This window comes from Nilaparvata lugens, chromosome 12 (assembly GCF_014356525.2).
Source record: "Nilaparvata lugens isolate BPH chromosome 12, ASM1435652v1, whole genome shotgun sequence".
Classification (NCBI taxonomy): domain Eukaryota; kingdom Metazoa; phylum Arthropoda; class Insecta; order Hemiptera; family Delphacidae; genus Nilaparvata; species Nilaparvata lugens.
This window is the reverse complement of record NC_052515.1, coordinates 10,236,698-10,257,479: the sequence shown is the minus strand read 5'-3', so window position 1 is coordinate 10,257,479 and position 20,782 is coordinate 10,236,698. Positions and strand designations below refer to the sequence as shown.

Here is a 20,782-nt window from a genome sequence, read left to right as displayed (position 1 = left end):
ATTTTCAATAATATAACAATAATCAAGGATTTCAAAATGATACATTGCTATGTAATATAATCGAGGTTATCATAAAATTAAAACAAATTTATGCTACAACTATATGCCCAAGCACGCTGGACTGTATTCGTTTCTCAATGAATTGGATCAATAAATGAACAAATAAATTAATAATTAATTTATTTTCAGGTAGTTTCAAATCACTATTATTTGAAAAATGTCTGAGTTTGAAGGAAATGTTTGTTGATATTATTATCATTTAGGATTTTTGAATTGAGATGGACAACATTCATAGGGATGGATCTTGATAATATTAACTCTATATTACTTAACTTATAGTATTACAATATCAATTTTGAAACTATCAGTGGAAACTGATTGGCAAACGGATATTTGACGTTTTTGAAGCTGATTTCAACCCATCCATTTTGTTTTATATTCATCAAGTAAAGAGAAGAGAGATTGATATAAAAGAAACATGTATGTTTTGGGATTTTGAAGCTCTTTGGGATCCAAGTCAGTTAACCAAGATTGATATGCTGTTTTATCATCCTTGATAAGGTATTTCCTTTTTCATGCATGGAAATTGACGCCTGCTAATGCAAGAGCTAGAGCTGTACTCACTCATTTCAGGAATTCCCAGGATAAATGTGATCTCGAACCATTCGAACAGAGTTAGATAGAAAGAAGAACCTGTCGACGTCACTTCTTACTTCTCGTTTTCTTACTGATTCTTTTATTTTCTTCTTCATACTGTTTCTCTCTTCGTCAACTTCTGTTCTAATTCTGCTCTATCATATTTCAGCTTTTTCTTTCAGTATCATGTTCTTACCTCCCTACTTCAAATTTTTCTTCTGTTTCTTCCAATTCTTCTTCTTCTTCTTCTTCTTCTTCTCTTCTTCTTCTTCTCTTCTTCTTCTTCTCTTCTTCTTCTTCTTCTTCTTCTTCTTCTTCTCTTCTTCTTCTTCTTCTCTTCTTCTTCTTCTTCTTTTTCTCTTTGTTTTCTACATTTTCGTTCTTCTTCTTCTTCTTACTCTTCTTCCTCATCTTTTCCGCTCTTCCTCCTCTCTGTCTTATTTTGTCTCCTCATTCTCTTTTACTACCTTGTATCATTCATCTTCTTCTTGTCCCTATATTGTTATCCTGTTTCCCCTTATATACAGCTGCTTCTTCATCTCTATCTCCTCCTCCTCCTCCTCCTCCTTCTACTCCACGTACTCCCCCTCCTTTCCTTCTCCTCCTTCCATCCATCCTCCTTGTCCTCCTCCCCTCCTCCTCCACCGTCACACAACGTATGAGAGAAGTCGTGTTGTCGTGTATTGGAATTGCGTTGACAAATGACACCCAGCGAGCGACAAACATTATTCCACCAGCTCCCATACGACATAAATCTTGAATATTTTCTCCATTCCTTTCTCCCTTCCATTCCACCTTTCTGCCTCCTTTTCCCCCTCCATTCCTTCTTCCATTCCACCTTTCTGCTTTGCCCTGTTCCTAAATCCGATTCTGACTTTTGCTCCCTGCATCCCTCACTCACAAATATCCAATAATCTCGCATTCCTCTCACAGCATTTCAATCCCATCCATCTCACAGTGATACAAATCATTCATCCTTATTTTCCTGCTCGATATATTCCTCATCCCTCCTATAAGCTTACTAAGCATTTCTTAGCTTCACCAAGAAACTATATAGGGTAGGTATTCCGTCTATAACCTACATAGGATAGGTAGAAAATATACACCTTATATTACTACCCTTTAGTCTCCCAACCATTCAAATCCATACGCTAATAATAATAATTGACCGAGCGAAGTGAGGTTTATATGCAAGTCGACGGTTTGGCATTTCTCTTAATGTTTAAATGTTTTTATGTTTTTATGTTGCGCATTTACGGCGAAACGCGGTAATAGATTTTCATGAAATTTGACAGGTATGTTCCTTTTTAAAGTGCGCGTCGACGTATATACAAGGTTTTTGGAAATTTTGCATTTCAAGGATAATATAAAGGAAAAAGGAGCCTCCTTCATACGCCAATATTACCGTAAAAATCAGACTATAGAATTATTCATCATAAATCAGCTGTCTAGTGGACTATAATACTACCCGTTCAAAAACATCGAACATCTTGAAAATGTATCTTTCCATTAACGTTAGTAGACAGTTGACTATAATACTACCCGTTCATGAACATCGAACATCTTGAAAATGTATCTTTCCATTAACGTTAGTAGACAGTTGACTATAATACTACCCGTTCATAAACATCGAACATCTTGAAAATGTATCTTTCCATTAACGTTAGTAGACAGTTGACTATAATACTACCCGTTCATAAACATCGAACATCTTGAAAATGTATCTTTCCATTAACGTTAGTAGACAGTTGACTATAATACTACCCGTTCATAAACATCGAACATCTTGAAAATGTATCTTTCCATTAACGTTAGTAGACAGTTGACTATAATACTACCCGTTCATAAACATCGAACATCTTGAAAATGTATCTTTCCATTAACGTTAGTAGACAGTTGACTATAATACTACCCGTTCATAAACATCGAACATCTTGAAAATGTATCTTTCCATTAACGTTAGTAGACAGTTGACTATAATACTACCCGTTCATAAACATCGAACATCTTGAAAATTGTATCTTTCCAACAACGTTGTAGACAGTTGCAGCCAGACCTGATAACAGCGCTCACACTCACATTCCGGGACGACACGTCACGGTACGATATAGGACAGAAAGCTCTATGTTTATTTGGGATTTTTTCTAGACATTTTCAATTGATAAATTATTTATTAATTTTTGAGAAAACATAACAACAGGTCAATGTAACTTACTGAGCGCGAGGTCTACTGTTCACAGAACTACTAGTAATAATACACCTTATATAGTTGTAAATATACACCTTAAGGTGCGTACAGATTTACGTGCCGCGAACATGAGAAATATTCACTTTTAATCAGCTGACTATATTTTTACATTTGACTATATTTCTGTATTTTTACAGAAACGGTAAGATACAGATATAAAAAGCTTGGCATCAGCTGATTAAAAGTGAATTGCTCATGTTCGCGGCGATCATATCTGTACGCACCCTTATATACCTTGATTTAGGTAAATATATTTGTAATATACTTGTAAATATATTTGTACAAGTAGAAATTGTGGTTTTAAGATTAACGATTTGATGTGAAAATTGCAAAAGAAAAGAAATCCGAAATATTTGGACTATTTGAGACAAATTTGGCAATATAGTAACTCTGAATATTATATGTATTTGTTCGATCCATCCAATAATAAATCAATAAATCATTTAGAATAATAACAAAGAATTTTTTTCATTCAATTTCATAATTAACTCATAAGTTAACTCCTAGAAAAGTACCACGGGCAAAAGCTCAAAACGTTAGCAATTCTAGTAATTTATAAAACAGTCAAAATTTTTCTAAGCTATCACCTTCACATTTTAGAGTTAACAATTCATTTGGAGTTAACACTCCGATTAACAATTCAAAACGAAAAAAAATACAGTCATCTTAATTTTATCAAGCCTCCCACACACACATCGATTTTTGTTCGTACGGTATTTTGCCGGCCTTATAAATTCTATTAGATTAAACAGATGATTCCAACATGATCATTGTTAAGTATTCGTTTATTCACTTGAATAAGACAAAATACAACATTAACTTGATGCCATTAGGCCAGATCAAGTACTATGTGTACTACAAAATTATGAAGCAAGTTATGTAGCCAAGGTGAACGTGATATTTTCCAGCTCAAAATTTAGGTAATTTTATTCTTAATTTTGTGATTTTAAGGTTTTTATCATGTTTTTACGAGAGTTTCATTATCAATCTATTCAAATTTGAATTTTTTTGTTTTATTCTAATTTATATTTTCACATTGATGATTTGGTGTAGAAAATTGAGATAGACATAACCTATGTATAATATTTGGACAATTGGACTAATTTTCCTATTTCTCTTTATTCCTAAATATTCCTATTCTAGGATATTTTCCTAATTTAAATTAGGAAATTGAAGAGGTTTTGGGCAATAGCCTGTTTTTTTCTTTTCCGATCATTGTATTGTTTGTGCTAACCTATTAAATAAATAAATAATGTTTGTCAAGTTCCGTTTAATGTGATATAAAACATAAGGACGGAAAAATATCGTACGAACAAAAATCTATGTGTGTGGTGGGGGAGTGTTAGGCTTACTATATAATCTATTCATATCGATATTTAAATTCTTCACTACACTTTTGCTTGCTAAACATTCATTTGCTATTATGAAACAACTCTGCTATGATAAGTATATCATTTGAATCCTCTTTTGGAATCCACTGAATATTTTCCGGTATTCTCCGAAGTTCTCCTGCTACTACTAGTATATTATTCCTTGGAATCCTGGAATTAGAATCCACTGAATACTTTTCTCGTTCATTTGAAAGAACTTTCGGTGACTTTTGAACTGTGAGAGAACGAATCTGATTGTCTCTAATCGGCAACTTTACGGAGTCGGATTTGGCCAATGGGGGTTGAAGCCACTGTCAGCTCAATTACCTTGCAAAAACGATTCCGGTATTAACATTTTATCCCCGGGGGACAGACAGGAAGAAGGAAATCTCGTTTGCGAATGAGAGTTGAGGAGGAAGTGAGATGACGTAGAGGAGGGTAGAGAAGAAGGAAGGAAGAGGGTAATGAGGAGGTAGTTTAGAGGGAGAGTGAGGGGAATTGAGGTAAGAGAAAGAAAGAGTGGGGCAGAGAAAGAAATTGGGGTGAAAGAGGAAGGATAATTATATTTTTGGAAAGAACGTTGAACTTTAACTTTCCTCAGTAAGAACATAACCTATTTTTTCGGACATTTTATTATTTATCAAAATTTGGGAACAGAATAGTTTTGGGCTATGCCTGTTGTTCTATCCCGATCATATTCATATGATTTGTAATTGTATCAACAAATAAATGGAATAAAAATAAAATAAATGAAATAATTAGTAGAGGAGTGAGAAAGAAGTTATTGAAAAATGTGAGTAGAATTAAAAAATTGGGGTAATAGGGGAAGGATGATCAGGAAGTGGAGGAGAAGGAGAAGAAGGTGAAAAAAGGTGGGAGGGAGAGGAGTACAGAGAACAAAAAAGGAAGGAAAGGAGAGAATGGAGAAGTAAAGGATTAAGGAAAGAGAGGAGAGGAAGCATGAAATAGAAGAAGTAAGGTGTAATGGGAAGGTATTCAAATTCGGATTCCTTATTCATTTGTTTAACATAAAAAAATTCAACTCAGATTTCAGCGTTAAAAATATGGAATAAGAGAGAAAGGTGAAGAAGAAGTAGTATGTGAAAGAGAGTGAATGATGAAAAGGAGGATGTAAGAGAAGATGGAACCAGGAAAAGTGGGGAGGTGGTAGGTGGTGAAGAGTGTAGAGGATGCGAGGAATAAATGGAAAAGGAGAGTCTTGAGAAAATGAGGAGGAGAAGGAATTGAAAAAGTAAAGGAAGTATTTATAATAATAATTATTATCAATAATAATAGGATAATTAATAGTAATTACTTTTCAATAATTATTATTATTATACTTCCTTCAAAATAGACAAAAGGAAGTAGATAAACTTAGATTGGAGAATAAAAGACAATTTTGGAAGAGAGAAGAAGAGTAGTTCAATTGTGGAGGTTGAGTAGATAGAAAGTGATAGAGAAGAACGATTATGGAATGTGAGAATGAAACATTGATTGATTGATTTTTATAGGTGCGTACAGACTTTCGCTCTGCTCCGCAACCGAACGTCACTCCAGCAGAGCGATTGATGATCGACCGGGGAGCAACAGTGGTTCGACCGGGGAACGCGAGAAGATCTAACATCTTCCGTAACGTTCATGATGGGTGCGACTGCAGAGCGGGGGCGGAACGACTGCAGTGTGATGGAGGAACGAGGGCGGTACGAGGGAGAAGCGTGCTCGGTCGGGTTGGAAGCGCGAATATGTGTACGCAGCTTATTATGACGTGCTAGGTCTCGATAGACCCGTTGCACTAAACAACATTACAATAGAAAACAAGAGGTCGTGATGAAAGGAATAGTAAAAATGATGAAAGAGAAGTGGAGTAAAACAAAGGAAGTATTGAAAAAATTAGAAAGAAGGATAAAGAGAAAGATTAGTGGGCTATTGAAAGAAAAGAAGAAGTGATGTGAAGGATTGCAGGAATAGATAATGACGGAAGATGAGAAATAATGTGATGAAGACAAAGAAAAATGCAAAATACTTGCTTGCAACAAAGCTAGAAGAAGCGACTGAAAAGGAGAGCAGGAAAAAGTGGAAGAGAAAGAGAGATAGATGAAAAATGGGGAGGAAAAAGTGTAATAATGATAGAAAGTAGGGTTAAAGGTCCATTGAGATTGGGACGTTTTATTACCTTGGAGAAATCTCTACATTACTGAGTAGATTACTTTTTTAATTCGCTCGAGTGGCTGTATCAACTCGATACCAAATGAGGGGAAGAAGAAGAAGAAGAAGAAGAGAAGAAGAAGAAGAAGAAGAAGAAGAAGAAAAAGGGAATGAAAAATGGATAGAGAAGATGTCTGAGAAGAAAGGAATAAGATGAGGAAGACAAAAAATGTAAGAGGAAGGAGAAGAAGAAGAGGAGGAGGAAGAGGATGAGGAGGAGGAGGAGGAAAAGGGAGAGGAGAAAAAGAAGGAGAAGAGAAAGAAGAAGATGATGGAGGTGAATGAGAAGGAGTCGAAAAGGTAAAGTATAACTAGAAGAATGATGAGGTGGATTTGACGACATGGAGGGGGAGGAGTTGATGAAAAAGTAGAATAGACATCAATAAAAAAGGAGTGGGTTAAGGAGTAGGGGGAGGAGTAGGACGAGGATAAGGAGAGGGAGTAGAAGGGAATTTTGATACAGAGGTTTATGAAGGATGAAAAGACGAAATATATGATGAAGGGTAAATAAGAAAAGTTGAATAGAAAAAGACCACAGGAAATGATCTCTTCTCTCCTCAATTAGACATGCAGTACATTTCGAAAATTGTAATTCCCCTAAAACGATGCCCCCAGAGATGCCCTTCTTATTTCAATAGAAATGTTAATCAGATACGTCCGCCGAGAATTTCAACAATTAGCCTCAACTTTGAAAAATCATCTCATCTCCGTGAATTTCGAGGTCTCATGATATTTTTGAGTACTCGCTTACGTTATAATCAGCCCTTCTTGCAAACATGCTCCCATATAATATCTCTATCCTTTTCTCTAGCTCCTCTCGCATCATTTTCTCTTTCATTCCCAACATAAATTTGTTATCTTCTCTCTTGTTCTTCTATCTGTTTTGTGGTTCAAGGGTTCACCTCACCAATTAATCTGCGTACCACGAATGTTTAAAAAGCGCTCATTTCTGAGTGTTTTATCTCTTATTCCAACATTAGAGATTTCTGTAATGAGTTGAGCTTTTCATCTACACACTCGCCATCTCTTTATCTCTCTCTTATCCTCTTTTCGTATCCTTTAACTCTTTCTTCCTCCTCTCCACCTTCATTCTCTCTCACACTATCACACTCTTTCTCATACACTCTCCCTCTAACTTTCTCTCTTCCACATTCTCTCTAACTCTCACCCTTACGTTCCCATTCACTCTCTCTCTTCCAATAATCAATTATTTGATCTTATATAATTATTTTACTTTATCAATTTTCTGTTTTTTTCTCTCAAATATTCATATTGATTAAAACTTTTACAATATTTCCATTAATAAATAAATCCTTAGTTTCAATAATGAAATTAACATTAAGAGAGTTAGTGGGGAGGATATTTTTAATATTCTTTCCGAAGAATGGACATTGATATGTCCAAAGCTCCGCCAATTTATGTAGATGCATAACAATACATCTCTAGTTATTATATTACAAATTGCTTTTTCATATCATATACAGTTCAATAATTATTTTCTTAGTCTATATCATGTAAATTCATCTATAATTTTGCTGTATTGTAAGCTATTGTATATAAGTGTATATGCCAGTATCTACTCAATCAATCTCTTCTTCTCTTTCCCTCCTTCTCTCTCTATCTTTCTCATTTCCTCTTTCTTTATCTTCTTATCTCTTTCTCTTTTGACGGTTAAGTGTAAGAGAGGGCCGACTGCACCCTAACTTCGCCCTCCCAGGTATAAAATAAAGGCAGTCATTCTATTCTATTCTATTCTCTTTCGCTCTTTCTTTTTCTCTTTCGCTCTTTCTCTTTCTCTTTCGCTCTTTCTTTTTCTCTTTCGCTCTTTCTTTTTCTCTTTCGCTCTTTCTTTTTCTCTTTCGCTCTTTCTTTTTCTCTTTCGCTCTTTCTTTTTCTCTTTCGCTCTTTCTTTTTCTCTTTCGCTCTTTCTTTTTCTCTTTCGCTCTTTCTTTTTCTCTTTCGCTCTTTCTTTTTCTCTTTCGCTCTTTCTTTTTCTCTTTCGCTCTTTCTTTTTCTCTTTCGCTCTTTCTTTTTCTCTTTCGCTCTTTCTCTTTCTCTCTTTTTTCTATTTCTCTCTTTCTGTTTTTCCCTTTCTCTGCCACTCTCTTTATTCCTTTCACTTTCTCTTCCTCTTTTTCTCTACCACTCTTTCTCCCTCTCACTTTCTCTCTCACACCCTCTCTCACTCTCTCTCTCTCTCTCTCTTTTAATTTCCCTTCCTCTCTTTCTCTCCCTATTTTTATCTTTCTTTCACTCTTTCTCTATCTCCCATTCTCTTTCTCTTGCTTCTATACTCCTCACTCTTTCTCCTTCTCTCTTTGCCTTTCCACCAACTAATCTCCAATTAGCCCCTCTCCATCATCACAGTAGGCTACTTGTACTGATTTAGCTTTTTGTGTTCTCCCCGCCTCTCTCTAAGTTATTAACCACATCCCATTAAGGGAAGATTTGGGAACATAAGGTTTTCAATCCCATGAGTGTGAGTTATAAGATTCAATTTGAGTTTAATTTTGGTGCGTTCCATCTCTTCAGTATTGTTTTGAATATCATATTCATCTTCCGGATTCAATTTGCTGTTTGAATTACTCATTTTGTTTTTATACAGTATTCTCTCATAAGAACCTCATCAGTAATTTAGTTTAAAAATTGAACGGACACTTTATTCCGAGATGTTGCAGAATTTTCCATGTTGATAGAATACATTAGAGAATATTTGTGCTTCTAATCTTCTAATTTTTAGCTTGTTTCGTGGATTCAAGATGATTCAATCACAAGGATTAATTGCAGTATGAATCCCAAGATACATTACAGAGTGATTCTTCATGATTCTATGAGCATAAAATCCTTCCTCTAATAAAACAAAATAAATCTTATAGCACCCTTTATTCTTTAAAAAACATTAAAATGTTTTAAACATTTGGTTCTTGTCAAATGTTTTAAACATTTTGACAAGATTCAAACATTTGGTTTTTGTCAAATGTGTTAAACATTTTAATGTTTTTTAAAGAATAAAGGGTGTTATAAGATTTATTTTGTTTGATTAATTCAGAAGCAGCCCATGTCAATAAGTGTTTCTAATCCTTCCTCTGTTTGCTAGTGATTTTTTTCAAAATTCCCGACAAATATGAGAACTGAAGTTGATCATTGAATTGGTACGAGTTATGTAATATTTTTCTTGTCATAGTCATTCAATGTCAGCTGTTTTCCATGCATGAAATCAATCCGGTAAACAGCTGTTTGCGGAACAAATAAACATATGATTCCCATTACAGAATACTCTACTGTTTTCTTTACAGTCGAGTATGTTTCCTAGTACCGAAATAGGAACAGCAAAATTGCTACAAAAAAACCACCTTCAGCGCCAGGTGGAAGTTTTGTCAAGTTCCACAAAATTCCTGATTCTGAATTTGTAAACTAGTTTATGTTTATAGATTGCATGTAGTAACGTCAGCACAAGCAAGTAATGTTCTCTGTTTCTCAATTATTCTTTTCTAGATTATTATGACAAAAAATAGTGTAAGTTATATGGACGTGAATGTCTTTTGCAGTGCTCAAATGAAATTCTAGTCTTGGCTAACGCCTCAACTAGAACATTGTTCTCGCCTGCAAAAGGCCCCTTCCCGTCCTTGTGACGTAAGATACTATTAATTGATACTGAAGCTACAGATACTAGTTTCTGATATGATAGAATCTCCTATTTCTCTAATTTCATAACTTCTAACTAGCACGGTTCTAATTGACTGCAGCCATTTTTTCCATAGATAAAAATCGTGGACCAAAGAACTCGCAACTCCTGACCATTACACTCACCCGTTGTACTCACCGTTGAACTCTGTATGCACTCACTCATAAATTCAAAGCCTGGTCAAATTCTTTCCAATAACTATTTCAAAACCTAGAATAAATCTATGATTTCTCTAGTCAACACACTGCGATTTTGTATGACTATTCCAATCAATTTAAGCAAATGTTTTTTATATATTTTTATCTTTCTTCATCTAGTAGTCTATTGTAGTATTGATTATATTGTAGTCATTCTAGTCTAAGAAGGCTAAAGAGTATTTTTCCCTAATGACTAAGGCTGGTCACACACCGATTAGTCAAGACAAGACTAGTCACGATCAGTCACAATACTTCATTAAAATCTAGTAAACACCAATTTGAATATCAGAGTAATAAAGTAATGAATAAAATTCCGGAAGACTTTATTAAGGATAAAATAACAAAAACCAAATAGAGATTAATAGAATCGTGAGTAAAACAAAACTATTATTTTAAAATTGAGAATTGAGTTGGATGAATCACCAATTTTTGGCAATATTAATTGTGTAAAAATTAATAAAACTCGACAATTTTTATATTATTTATCTGTGTACCTATATTTTGTTTATCAAGTACTTGACTATTGATAAAATTCAACCATAGATTATCATCCATCAACAGAATTGTATCATTTGTACTGCTGTTATTATCACGTCAAAAACTATTGTAATTTAATGATTATTTTATTTGTAAAAATATTACTTATATTTGACAATGAATTCATTATTCTTTCATTCATTCACATTGCTGCTCATGACGCAACACACACTGATTAGTCATTGCAATAAATTAGACATGACTCCATAAGCAACTATGTGAAGTATTGTGACTAAACGTGACTAGTCTTGTCTTGACTAATCGGTGTGTCACCAGCCTAATAGTGAAATTGACAAGGTAGATAACTCTCACCAGAACTACTTTTTCTAGTTACTAACTTTGAGGATAATTTTGTATAATTTATGTTTGTTTCTGTATGTTACAGGCCGAAATCTGGAGTGTGTTCATAGCGATTCTGCGGAAAAGCGTGAGGAACCTGCAGGCTTGCACAGATGTGGGTCTCATCGAACATGTACTGCTCAGGTTATCACAGGCCGATGCTGTAGTAGCAGGTGAGCAGCTCCAATACTTTAGAACACACAAAAGTTTCTTTTAGAATTAAGTTTGTTTTTCGGTAATTCTTCAAAATAATTCATTCTATTTATTTATTCACAATGCAAATGAGACTTATGTAGTAACATTGGTAGATAAATAATAAGGTAGCCCTTGTGCTTCTTTTCTTCCAAATTTATAGGTGAAAAAGTCCAAGATAAGGTTGGAATTATTTCACGTGTACAATTTTTAAAAAAATTTAGTCTAAAATAAACATGAAAACTATAAACTTTGAATTTAGATGGCTTGAATTAATAAACTGATTAGAAATAGCCCACTCAATCACCACTTGTAACGAATAGTATTGAGTTATTCAAGAAAATTTGCAACCATTGGAGAAACACGAACTTGTAAACACTAAAGTTCAGCTGACATATTAATATTTTTAATATGTGAATATTTCCTATTTTAGTTATAATAATGTAAAATATTTTTTCTACGTTTATTTTTGAAGCATCTACACTTTGAAAATCTACATTGTTAAAATACTTGAGGGCTGAAAACTTTGTGAATTGAAGAACCACAAGAATTAACCTATTTCGGACTATGTGTGATCTAAATTTGTGAGAGAAATAGCACATGGTTACCTTATTCTTGCTCTCCCTATCATTATGATAATATACTCTTATTGTATAAATGAATAAAGAAAGAATACTACATATTTTTTAATATATAATACATCGAGGAAATATATCATGAGAAGATATATCATGGTATAAGGCCTTTATGTTTCAAATTTCACTATTAATTCAAGCTGATAGTCCATGCAGTCATTTCTCGTGAATCTATGTGACTGACGCTGGTAGTCTCTCATACTTTATTTTATCCAAAAAACATTACAGACAAAGAAAACGAAAAACAATAAGGGAACTTACTTACTGCATTAGCATGCATATTACAAGTTGATGCTAAATGTAGCTATATATTCATAGTTCATTAAAAAAAAGTAACATTGCTGCTAGAATAATTACTATGTCTATTTCAAATAATTACGGGTAATATTTGAGGGGAAATGATACCTACCTGCGCACAGGTTTTAAACCTATGAAGGTATCATTTTCCCTCAAATATTACCCGTAATTATTTAAAATAGACATAGTAATTATTCTAGCAGCAATGCTACTTTCTTTTTAATAAACTATGAATATATTATAGCTACATTTAGCATCAACTTGTAATATGCATGCTAATGCAATAAGTAAGTTCCCTTATTGTTTTTTGTTTTATTTGTTTTTAATGTTTTTTTGGAAAATAAAGTTGAATGTTTTTTTTTTTGAAATACTGTGCCGTTTTTACACTCTCACCCTAACAAAACAGTTATAATAGACAGTAATCAGCTTGAGTTAACAAAAATCGTCTTGAAATTTGGAACATTAACGAAAACAGGTTTTCTTCTTATGCTATCTTTTATCTATGATGATATTTACTGAATGAATCAGTTTAGCCCCGCACAAACACATCGATTTTTGTTCGTACGATATTTTGCCGTCCTTATGAATTCTATCAGATTAAACGGAACTTGACAAACATCGTCTGTTTAGAATCATCTGTTTAATCTGATATAATTTATAAGGACGACAAAATATCGTACGAACAAAAATCGATGATTGTGTGGGGCTTTATTGTGTCAGAACGTCATTAGTATTGTATTTTTTTTTATTCAATCATACTTCAGCTCACTTCACATTTTCAGTGAACGTATTTATTAAATGAAATCCACTTTCCTCCGAACAAATCCGAAGCTGGAAAATCAAAATCAAGCAAGCCAATAAATCCATCAAGTTACATTTTTTCTCGCGATTCCATTTCGTATCTCTCTCCTCGAAGTGGAGATCTGCTGTCAAACCTGCCAGCTCAGCAAATTCAATAATAAAAGTATCAGTTTGCCAGATGGATATCAAAAATATAAATTCATATCGATGTATCGATATAATGCAGATTCAATGATGGATTTTCCCATAATATCTTTTACAGTGAGACTCATTTTCAACTGTCTGCAATTTGTATAAGTAACTTCAATGCTTTCAATTCAACTAATGCTGACAGTTTATAGTAAATCTCACTATAGATTCTATTGATTTAAACTGTCAGCATCTCTCATAGAAAAAGCCATGGCTTTTCATTCAACTAATGCTGACAGTTTTAAGTGAATCTCGCTATAGCTCTCACTGCTTTGAACTGTCAGTATCCTGTATTAATAATTTCAATGCTTCCCCATTTAACTAATGCTGACAATCTCAAGTGAAACTCATAATAGTAGATTGAGATGGAATAAAAAGTGTCATCGGAATTGGGAGGATTTGAGAAGGATATGGAAGGATATAGAAACGGCTGGGATAAGGGGGAGACAGTGATAATGCTATCCTTTCTTTCATTTTATTGTCAATGTCTCCCCTAATTTATTCCTTGCTGTGACGTTTCTTTTTATTTTTTTTATCAGTTGCCATATTTTCTTTCTCGGTCGATTGTGACTGTTGGAGTCCGAATTAAAATGATATGCTGGATTATAAGGCGCTTCATAGGAAACATAACTGAAAAACAATATTGAAATCAGAAGAAAATTGAAAATATCACCCCAATATCAGATATAGGAAACGAGAATTTTTCATGAATTATACTGTAATTTGATTCCATAATCTTCCAGAAGAAAGTTGAAAATATCACCCCAATTTCAGAAAGGAGAATATTCTCATGATTTATGCTATAATATAATTACTTACAATTTCAAAATCAAATCAATATCGAGCCATAAACAATAATTGATTTTAAAAAACTTCTATTCAATTCTAATGTTGTACAGAACCTGTAAACAAGTAACAGAACAATATGCAAGCTCTAGAAACAACAGAATTTACTATAAAGTTTGCAAAAATTCCACAATGTCAACAATTGACTACAACAATGTTGACAATTGTTGACAATGTCAACAATTCTAGAGCTTTAGAAACAATATAATTCATTTCGCAAACTTCCATCAATAGATTATTTTCAGCACTACAACTAAACAATATGAGGAACAAACAACCATAAACAGTCAATTCCCCATGAAACATGAAAATCGCAAACAATACTTCTTTTTTTGTGTAGTTGAGAAGTTGATATTGTGGTAATTATTCATATTGAATGAAAAAGACTAAGAAATTGTCAAAAATCCACTGATTTATTGATAATTAGAAAGACCGGTTTCGGTTATTACTACACCATTGTCAATCTCCGAAACCGGTCTTTCTAATTATCAATAAATCAGTGGATTTTTGACAATTTCTTAGTCTTTTTCATTCAATAACAATACTTCTCTTCTATCAACAAATATTATTAATTTATTGGAATTGATTTATTTCGAAAACCTCCATCAATGAATTATTTCCAGCACTACTCCAATTGAACAATATGAGAAACAACAGTAAATTACTCATGAACATAGAAAATCCAATACAATAATATTCATTTCTATTAAAACACGTTAAATCAGTATCGATCAACTAGAAACAATTAAGGGGCGATTGCTGAGATCGGGTCTGGCTAACCCCGGCGCAACGTTGGTCTAGCGCAACTTTGGTCTCGGCTAAAAAATCGGTTTGCTGAGATCGAGTTTAGCTGTCGGTTATCTCTTGGTCGAGAGCAATTTTGATCTGCGGGTTTAGCCAGACCGACGCTCAAGTTTAGCCAGACCGAGGAGCAACTGAAGGAATCCACGGGGAATTATTGTCGCAATGTTGGCAACAGCCATCTCGAATGCTACTTTGGCTCTCACACGCTGTCTTTGCGTATTGCTTTTGCACTCTCTCACTCACACTCACTTACTCTCCCATCATTCGTTTCGTTCTTGTTTTTTCTTCTTCCCCTCCCTCCCACTCACTCACTCTCTCTCTCAGGCATAATATGCCTTTATTAGGGCATATTGAAGAAAAAAAATCAATCAATCTCATTCTCTCTCTCTCTTTCCCCCACTTACTCCCATTCTCTCTCTATTTCAGTCTTGATCCTCTCTTGACCGTCGTTATAATGATTATCTGTGATTAGCTAATCTTCTTAACTCTTTCGAATGTTGTTACAGTGAACACATGAACAACTAACTCCTCACCTTTTTGGTGTTCATTTGGAATTCATTTTCATTTATTTCCAAAATGTAGTTTTTTTCTAGCTTATTGTCCAGCTAGGAATTTAATGTAATATTTTTCAATTATTAAACAAATAATAGCTATTGCCGCAACACTATGTATAATGCGACATGATGCTGCAGTACTCACATAAATCACCAGTCTCTATGTGGACTACCAGCAGCAAAAAATCTGAGAGCAATCAGCACTTCTCTTCAGTTTTAAATTCTGATACCATACTCGCCGACTTGAGGTATTGGTTCGTAATAATCCAAATATTCAAGGTAATCCATTATTCACTTCATCCACTCACAAAATCAATTCCACAGAAAGGATCACGCAAACGAAGGGTCGCTCATCACCATCTGGACTCAACTTAATAGTTCAATTATGCAATATTTCTGCTATTTCTGCATCCCGTGATGATGCAAGCAAACGCAGCTGCCTCCAATTAGCAACAAACAATCAACCCCACATAGATATCATCTCACACTTTCTTACAATTACAACGTATTTAATACAGTTCTCCTTCATTACTGATATAGTTGCAGTTCCATATTATGTTCAAGCCAATTATAGATAGCATCGATACTATCGTGTAGCCTAGATTCGTAGAAGGTAATCGACCACTGATAGAAATTGAGTCAAAAGAATTGGCTTCCAATTTAATATATTTTCAGACATTGTTTAAACAAAAAATATATAATATGAGTGTTGAGAGAATATCAGAATGATAATAGAATTATGGGCTACTCAGTGAATGGGCTAGTACTGCCAGAGACAAATAAATAGGTATCTTTCAAACAGTATCTTTACTCTATGGAACTGCATATAGCGAATACTTCAGAAAAATCTTTTTGAAGTAAGTCAGTTTTGTTTTTACCATCTTTAGCAATATTGAAAGTTCAATTTAACATGTATTGATAATTGTTCATTCAGTTTCATGCATGAATATGAAAAGATCATGTATTTAAACCAGTTCATGTGATTGAAACGTAGTTCCCTTGAACAATGCTCCAGCACCTTTTTTTAGTATGGTACCCACAAAATGTCCTTGTTATGTTATGATTAAAAGAGTAGTTTCCACCGGGGACAGGAGGATATACAAATCTCCAGTAATATCTGGGAACATGGATATATCCCCCCCACAGTAATTTTTTTTTCACTTTAGTAAAAATCATGAAAATCATAGGTTTGTAGACTATACCTTTGAAACTATTTTTTGAAACAATTGAATGACTAATGAAAATTATATTTCCATTCTATTTGTTATATGAACTGAAATAACATAGGCCTATGATATTTTCTATAAAAATTAAATAATGATCAGCCCACTAAACATAAAGAAACTTCATTATTAGGATGTAGTTTTTCAAGTGGAAATTGCTTGAAATCACACCAAATTGAGGGTATTTTTCTCAAATTTTCCGGGGGAGGCCCCCCGGATCCCCTTTTTGTGAGAGGTAAAGAATTTCCTTGTTGTTTGAAGGTGTTTTCATTTTCACTTTCTTATGTTATAATATTTTAAACATTAGTGGAAAAACATTTTAAATATGACTTTATGGGTAATGAAATTATTCAGAATTCAAAGGTGAACCCCAATTTGACATTTGTTTTCAATAAAATCAAAAGAATAGCGAGTTAATAGCTTAATCCCGAACTTAAACCTGCCTCCTAGCAGGTCTAAGTTGGAGTCTAAAATCATCATTTTTGCTCCTGAGATTATCTCATTTTAGCCTGATCCCGATCTCAGCAATCCACCGATATTATCTTTTAAACTCGAGTTGATCTACGCTTGAACTCAGCAATCCACCGAGATTAATTTTTAGCCTAGACTGGATCTCAGCAAACCGATTTTTAGACCGCCGGTTTTTCCCTGCGATAATTGCCGGTCGGCTTACTTTTGCGCTCGAGCGTGGTTAATCCCGATCTCAGCAAACCGATTTTTGATCTGCGGCACAAAAACCGGTTTTTAGCCGAGCGCAAGAGATAATCCCGATCTCAGCAATCGCCCCTAAATTAATTACCCAAACTTCCACCAAATTTCAATTTTTTGCGCAACACATATTTTGAGCAACTGTGATTGACTACAATATATTAGTGTACATGTTGATTTATTCGAAATAATATTGTACTAATTGTGATCTATATCCAATTTTTTATTTATTCACGCAATAAATAAATTTGAATTTGAGCACTTATTTTATTTATTGTACAAAATACTACACTCTTAATATGATTATGACATTGAAGGAAAGACTAGGCTGAGCCTGTACTATTTCTCTCCAAAAAAAAATGATAAAAAGTTAATGTTGTCTAAAGGTTGAGGATATTATATCACACACTTGATTTTTGGTCCAGGAATAATGATTTGAAAATTTTGAACTTTGAAGGTTGACTTAAGACTGAAAAAACATGTGGACATGTAGCCTAAACAGATATCAATCAAATCGATATCTCACCACTGGTAACCAATAGAATTGGGAATGAGAATACGAAAACAAAACAATTTATTGTGAAGCTTACAAATATCTCATACAATTCCATCAGAAGGTATATAGAATGTTGTATTGAGAATGTATTCGTATAGAATGTATAGAGTATAGGCTGAATTCCATCGTGGTCGAATCTCTAGAAACAATATTAAGTAAAACTTTTATCCCACAAATTTTCATTCAATTTCATTCCTGTGCACAACATGTCAACAAATATCGAATCAATGAAATAAATGTTGATTCAAGCCTCTAGAAACAATATCAACAATAACATTTATATTTTATAAACTGTCATTCAATTTCAATCCTCTGAACAACATGTAAACAAATATCCAATCAATGAAATAAATGTTCGTTTGAACCTCTAAAGACAATATCAACAATAACATTTATATTTCAGAAACTGTCATTCAATTTCAATTCTCTGCACAACATGTAAACAAATATCGAATCAATGAAATAAATGTTAGTTTGAGCCTCTAAAGACAATATCAACAATAACATATATTTTACTAACTTTCATTCAATTTCAATCCTGTGCACAGCATGTAAACAAATATCGAATCAATGAAAGGTTCACTATGAACAATAGAATTTATTATAGGGCTAGCAACAAGCAATACATCATACGGCTGACATTGGGGAATTCTACCTTGGGTGCCCCGAAGCTATGACGTCATATTGTGCCGGCCATTGTGACAATATTGCCGGCAATATCGGGCCACTTCTTTGTGTAAGTGCCATTGTGCCAGGATTATTGTGAGCTCTGCTTGACAATGCTGTTCACGCGATATTATATTTTGTGACCGTAACCGAGGTTCAGGCGAGGTTTAGCCAGGGTTAAGGCGAGAGAGGCCGAGTCACCGACACTTTTCTGTATGGTATAGGTGGTGTTTGGATAGTGAGATCGTTTCACTTTCAACTGTCAGCTTTAGTTTGATGGGAAGAGATTGTATTATTTTTGTAGAATGGTGACAGTTTATAGAGTAGAAGAGGAAGTAGAAGAGGAAGAAGAAGAGGGAAGAAGAATTTGAAATAGGTGTTCTTTTTTCAAAACGAATTATCATTTTCCAGTAAACAAAATTTCTATCTTCTTCAAATAGAAACATTTCCCTCACTAATTATTTTATTGGAAACATTACTTCTATACAGTGGTAAAATCAGCGATACCATTTTCAATGTAAATTGAGATCTATTTCAATACTTCACAGTTAGATACTATTGTATATCAACTGAAAATTATTTCAATATCTAAATTTACACCACGTCTTCATAATCAGGGGATCAAGAATGGCCTTGTTGAGCAGAAGAATCTTTTCCGCCCATTTAATAAAAAAAGTTCATCCCTGTAGAAGAAGAATACAGTCTAGAAGAAAAAGAAAGGAGAGAATTTCCCAATAAATCTCGTCTTAAACATTGCTTTCTCGTTCACCATTAGACCACCGCCTACTCGTCCTTTCTTCTTCTTCTTCTTCTTCTTCTTATTCTTCTCTTTCTTCTTCTCTTTCTTATTTTCTACACCAACCCTTTCCAGTGCTTTTCAAAGTATCTCCTATCAGCTTCCAATGATGAGACGCAATCTATTCAAGGCATCCTATCTACCAACCTTCCTTACCTCTTCTCCTTATTCCTCTTCTCCTTCTTCTTCTTCCCCTTCTTCTTCTTCTTCTTCTTCTTCTTCTTCTTCTTCATCACCTTCTTCTTCCTCTTGGCCATTTTCTGAATAACGCGGAAAAAGAAGCTGAAATTTATGTGCTAGTGGCTTATTGTTAAGAACCCAGGAAGTGATCAATATTTCAATTTTCATATCACCTGCTGAAGACACCTCTTCTTTATCACTCTCCTCTCTCTCTCTCTACCATTTTCCTTCCTCTTCCAAATTTTCTCCCTCTCACTCCCTCTCTCCTCATCTCATACTCTTCTACCTTTCCACTTCTCTGTCCCTCTCGCTCTTTGTACAACCATCTTCTCATATTCTTCCCTTTCTCTCTCTTCCAGCTTCTCACTTCTTTCTCCCTCTCGCTCTTTGTTCACCATTCTTCTTCCTTTCTCTCTCGTTTTCCGATTTTATGTTACCGATAAAATGGATTTTACGACGACAGGGTTTAGGGTTACCGCCATTCTTAAACAGCTATTTGCTACTGAAAGTGTGCTGTGTGATTTAGAGAAGAAAGAATCGAAAGATAAGAGAGAATTGGTTGAGAGATAAGGATGGGAGTAAAGTGGAATCGATCATGGAGAGAATGAGAATGATGGGAGTTGATATAAACTTGATAAGATTTTAGTGGAAATTGAATTGTAAAAACGATAGTAGAAATTAAATGTGCTTTATTGAAAAAATGAGGAAGATGGTATCCATTAAAATTGGAAAAAATTATAATGGAGGTGTATTAGTAAAATATGTAGTAGGAATGAGATATGTGATGATTGGGATTGAAAAGTAGATTTAGAGATTAAGGGCCGTTTGCACAGTATAGATTGCTAAACTCGATTAAGTTAATCCAGTTTAAGTTAATCTGTAAGTTTAAACTTGAATCGGTTTTCTCAGTGCATTTACTAATTCAGTTTAAGTTAAACCAGTTTAGCGTTAAGTTGGTAATAGAATGTCATCGTTTATAATATGAAAGTCATCGTTTATAATAGGAAGACTGATTTTTACAGGAAATTTGTTATTTGTTTACAAAACATTAGTGAATTGAGGTTATGTAGCTACTATTTCCTCGTTCAAAATCCACAGAGCTGTAATCTGTACAGTAA

The 20,782-nt window shown here is 34.0% G+C and overlaps 1 protein-coding gene across 1 annotated transcript in view; it reads left to right on the top strand.

Moving 5' to 3' along the window:
- LOC111052237 (neurobeachin) overlaps positions 1-20,782 on the top strand; it is a 790,401-nt gene that overhangs the window by 445,076 nt on the left and 324,543 nt on the right. The window contains 1 exon segment of the mRNA XM_039439449.1: positions 11,264-11,390. Within this exon segment, the coding sequence (XP_039295383.1) occupies positions 11,264-11,390 (127 nt within the window).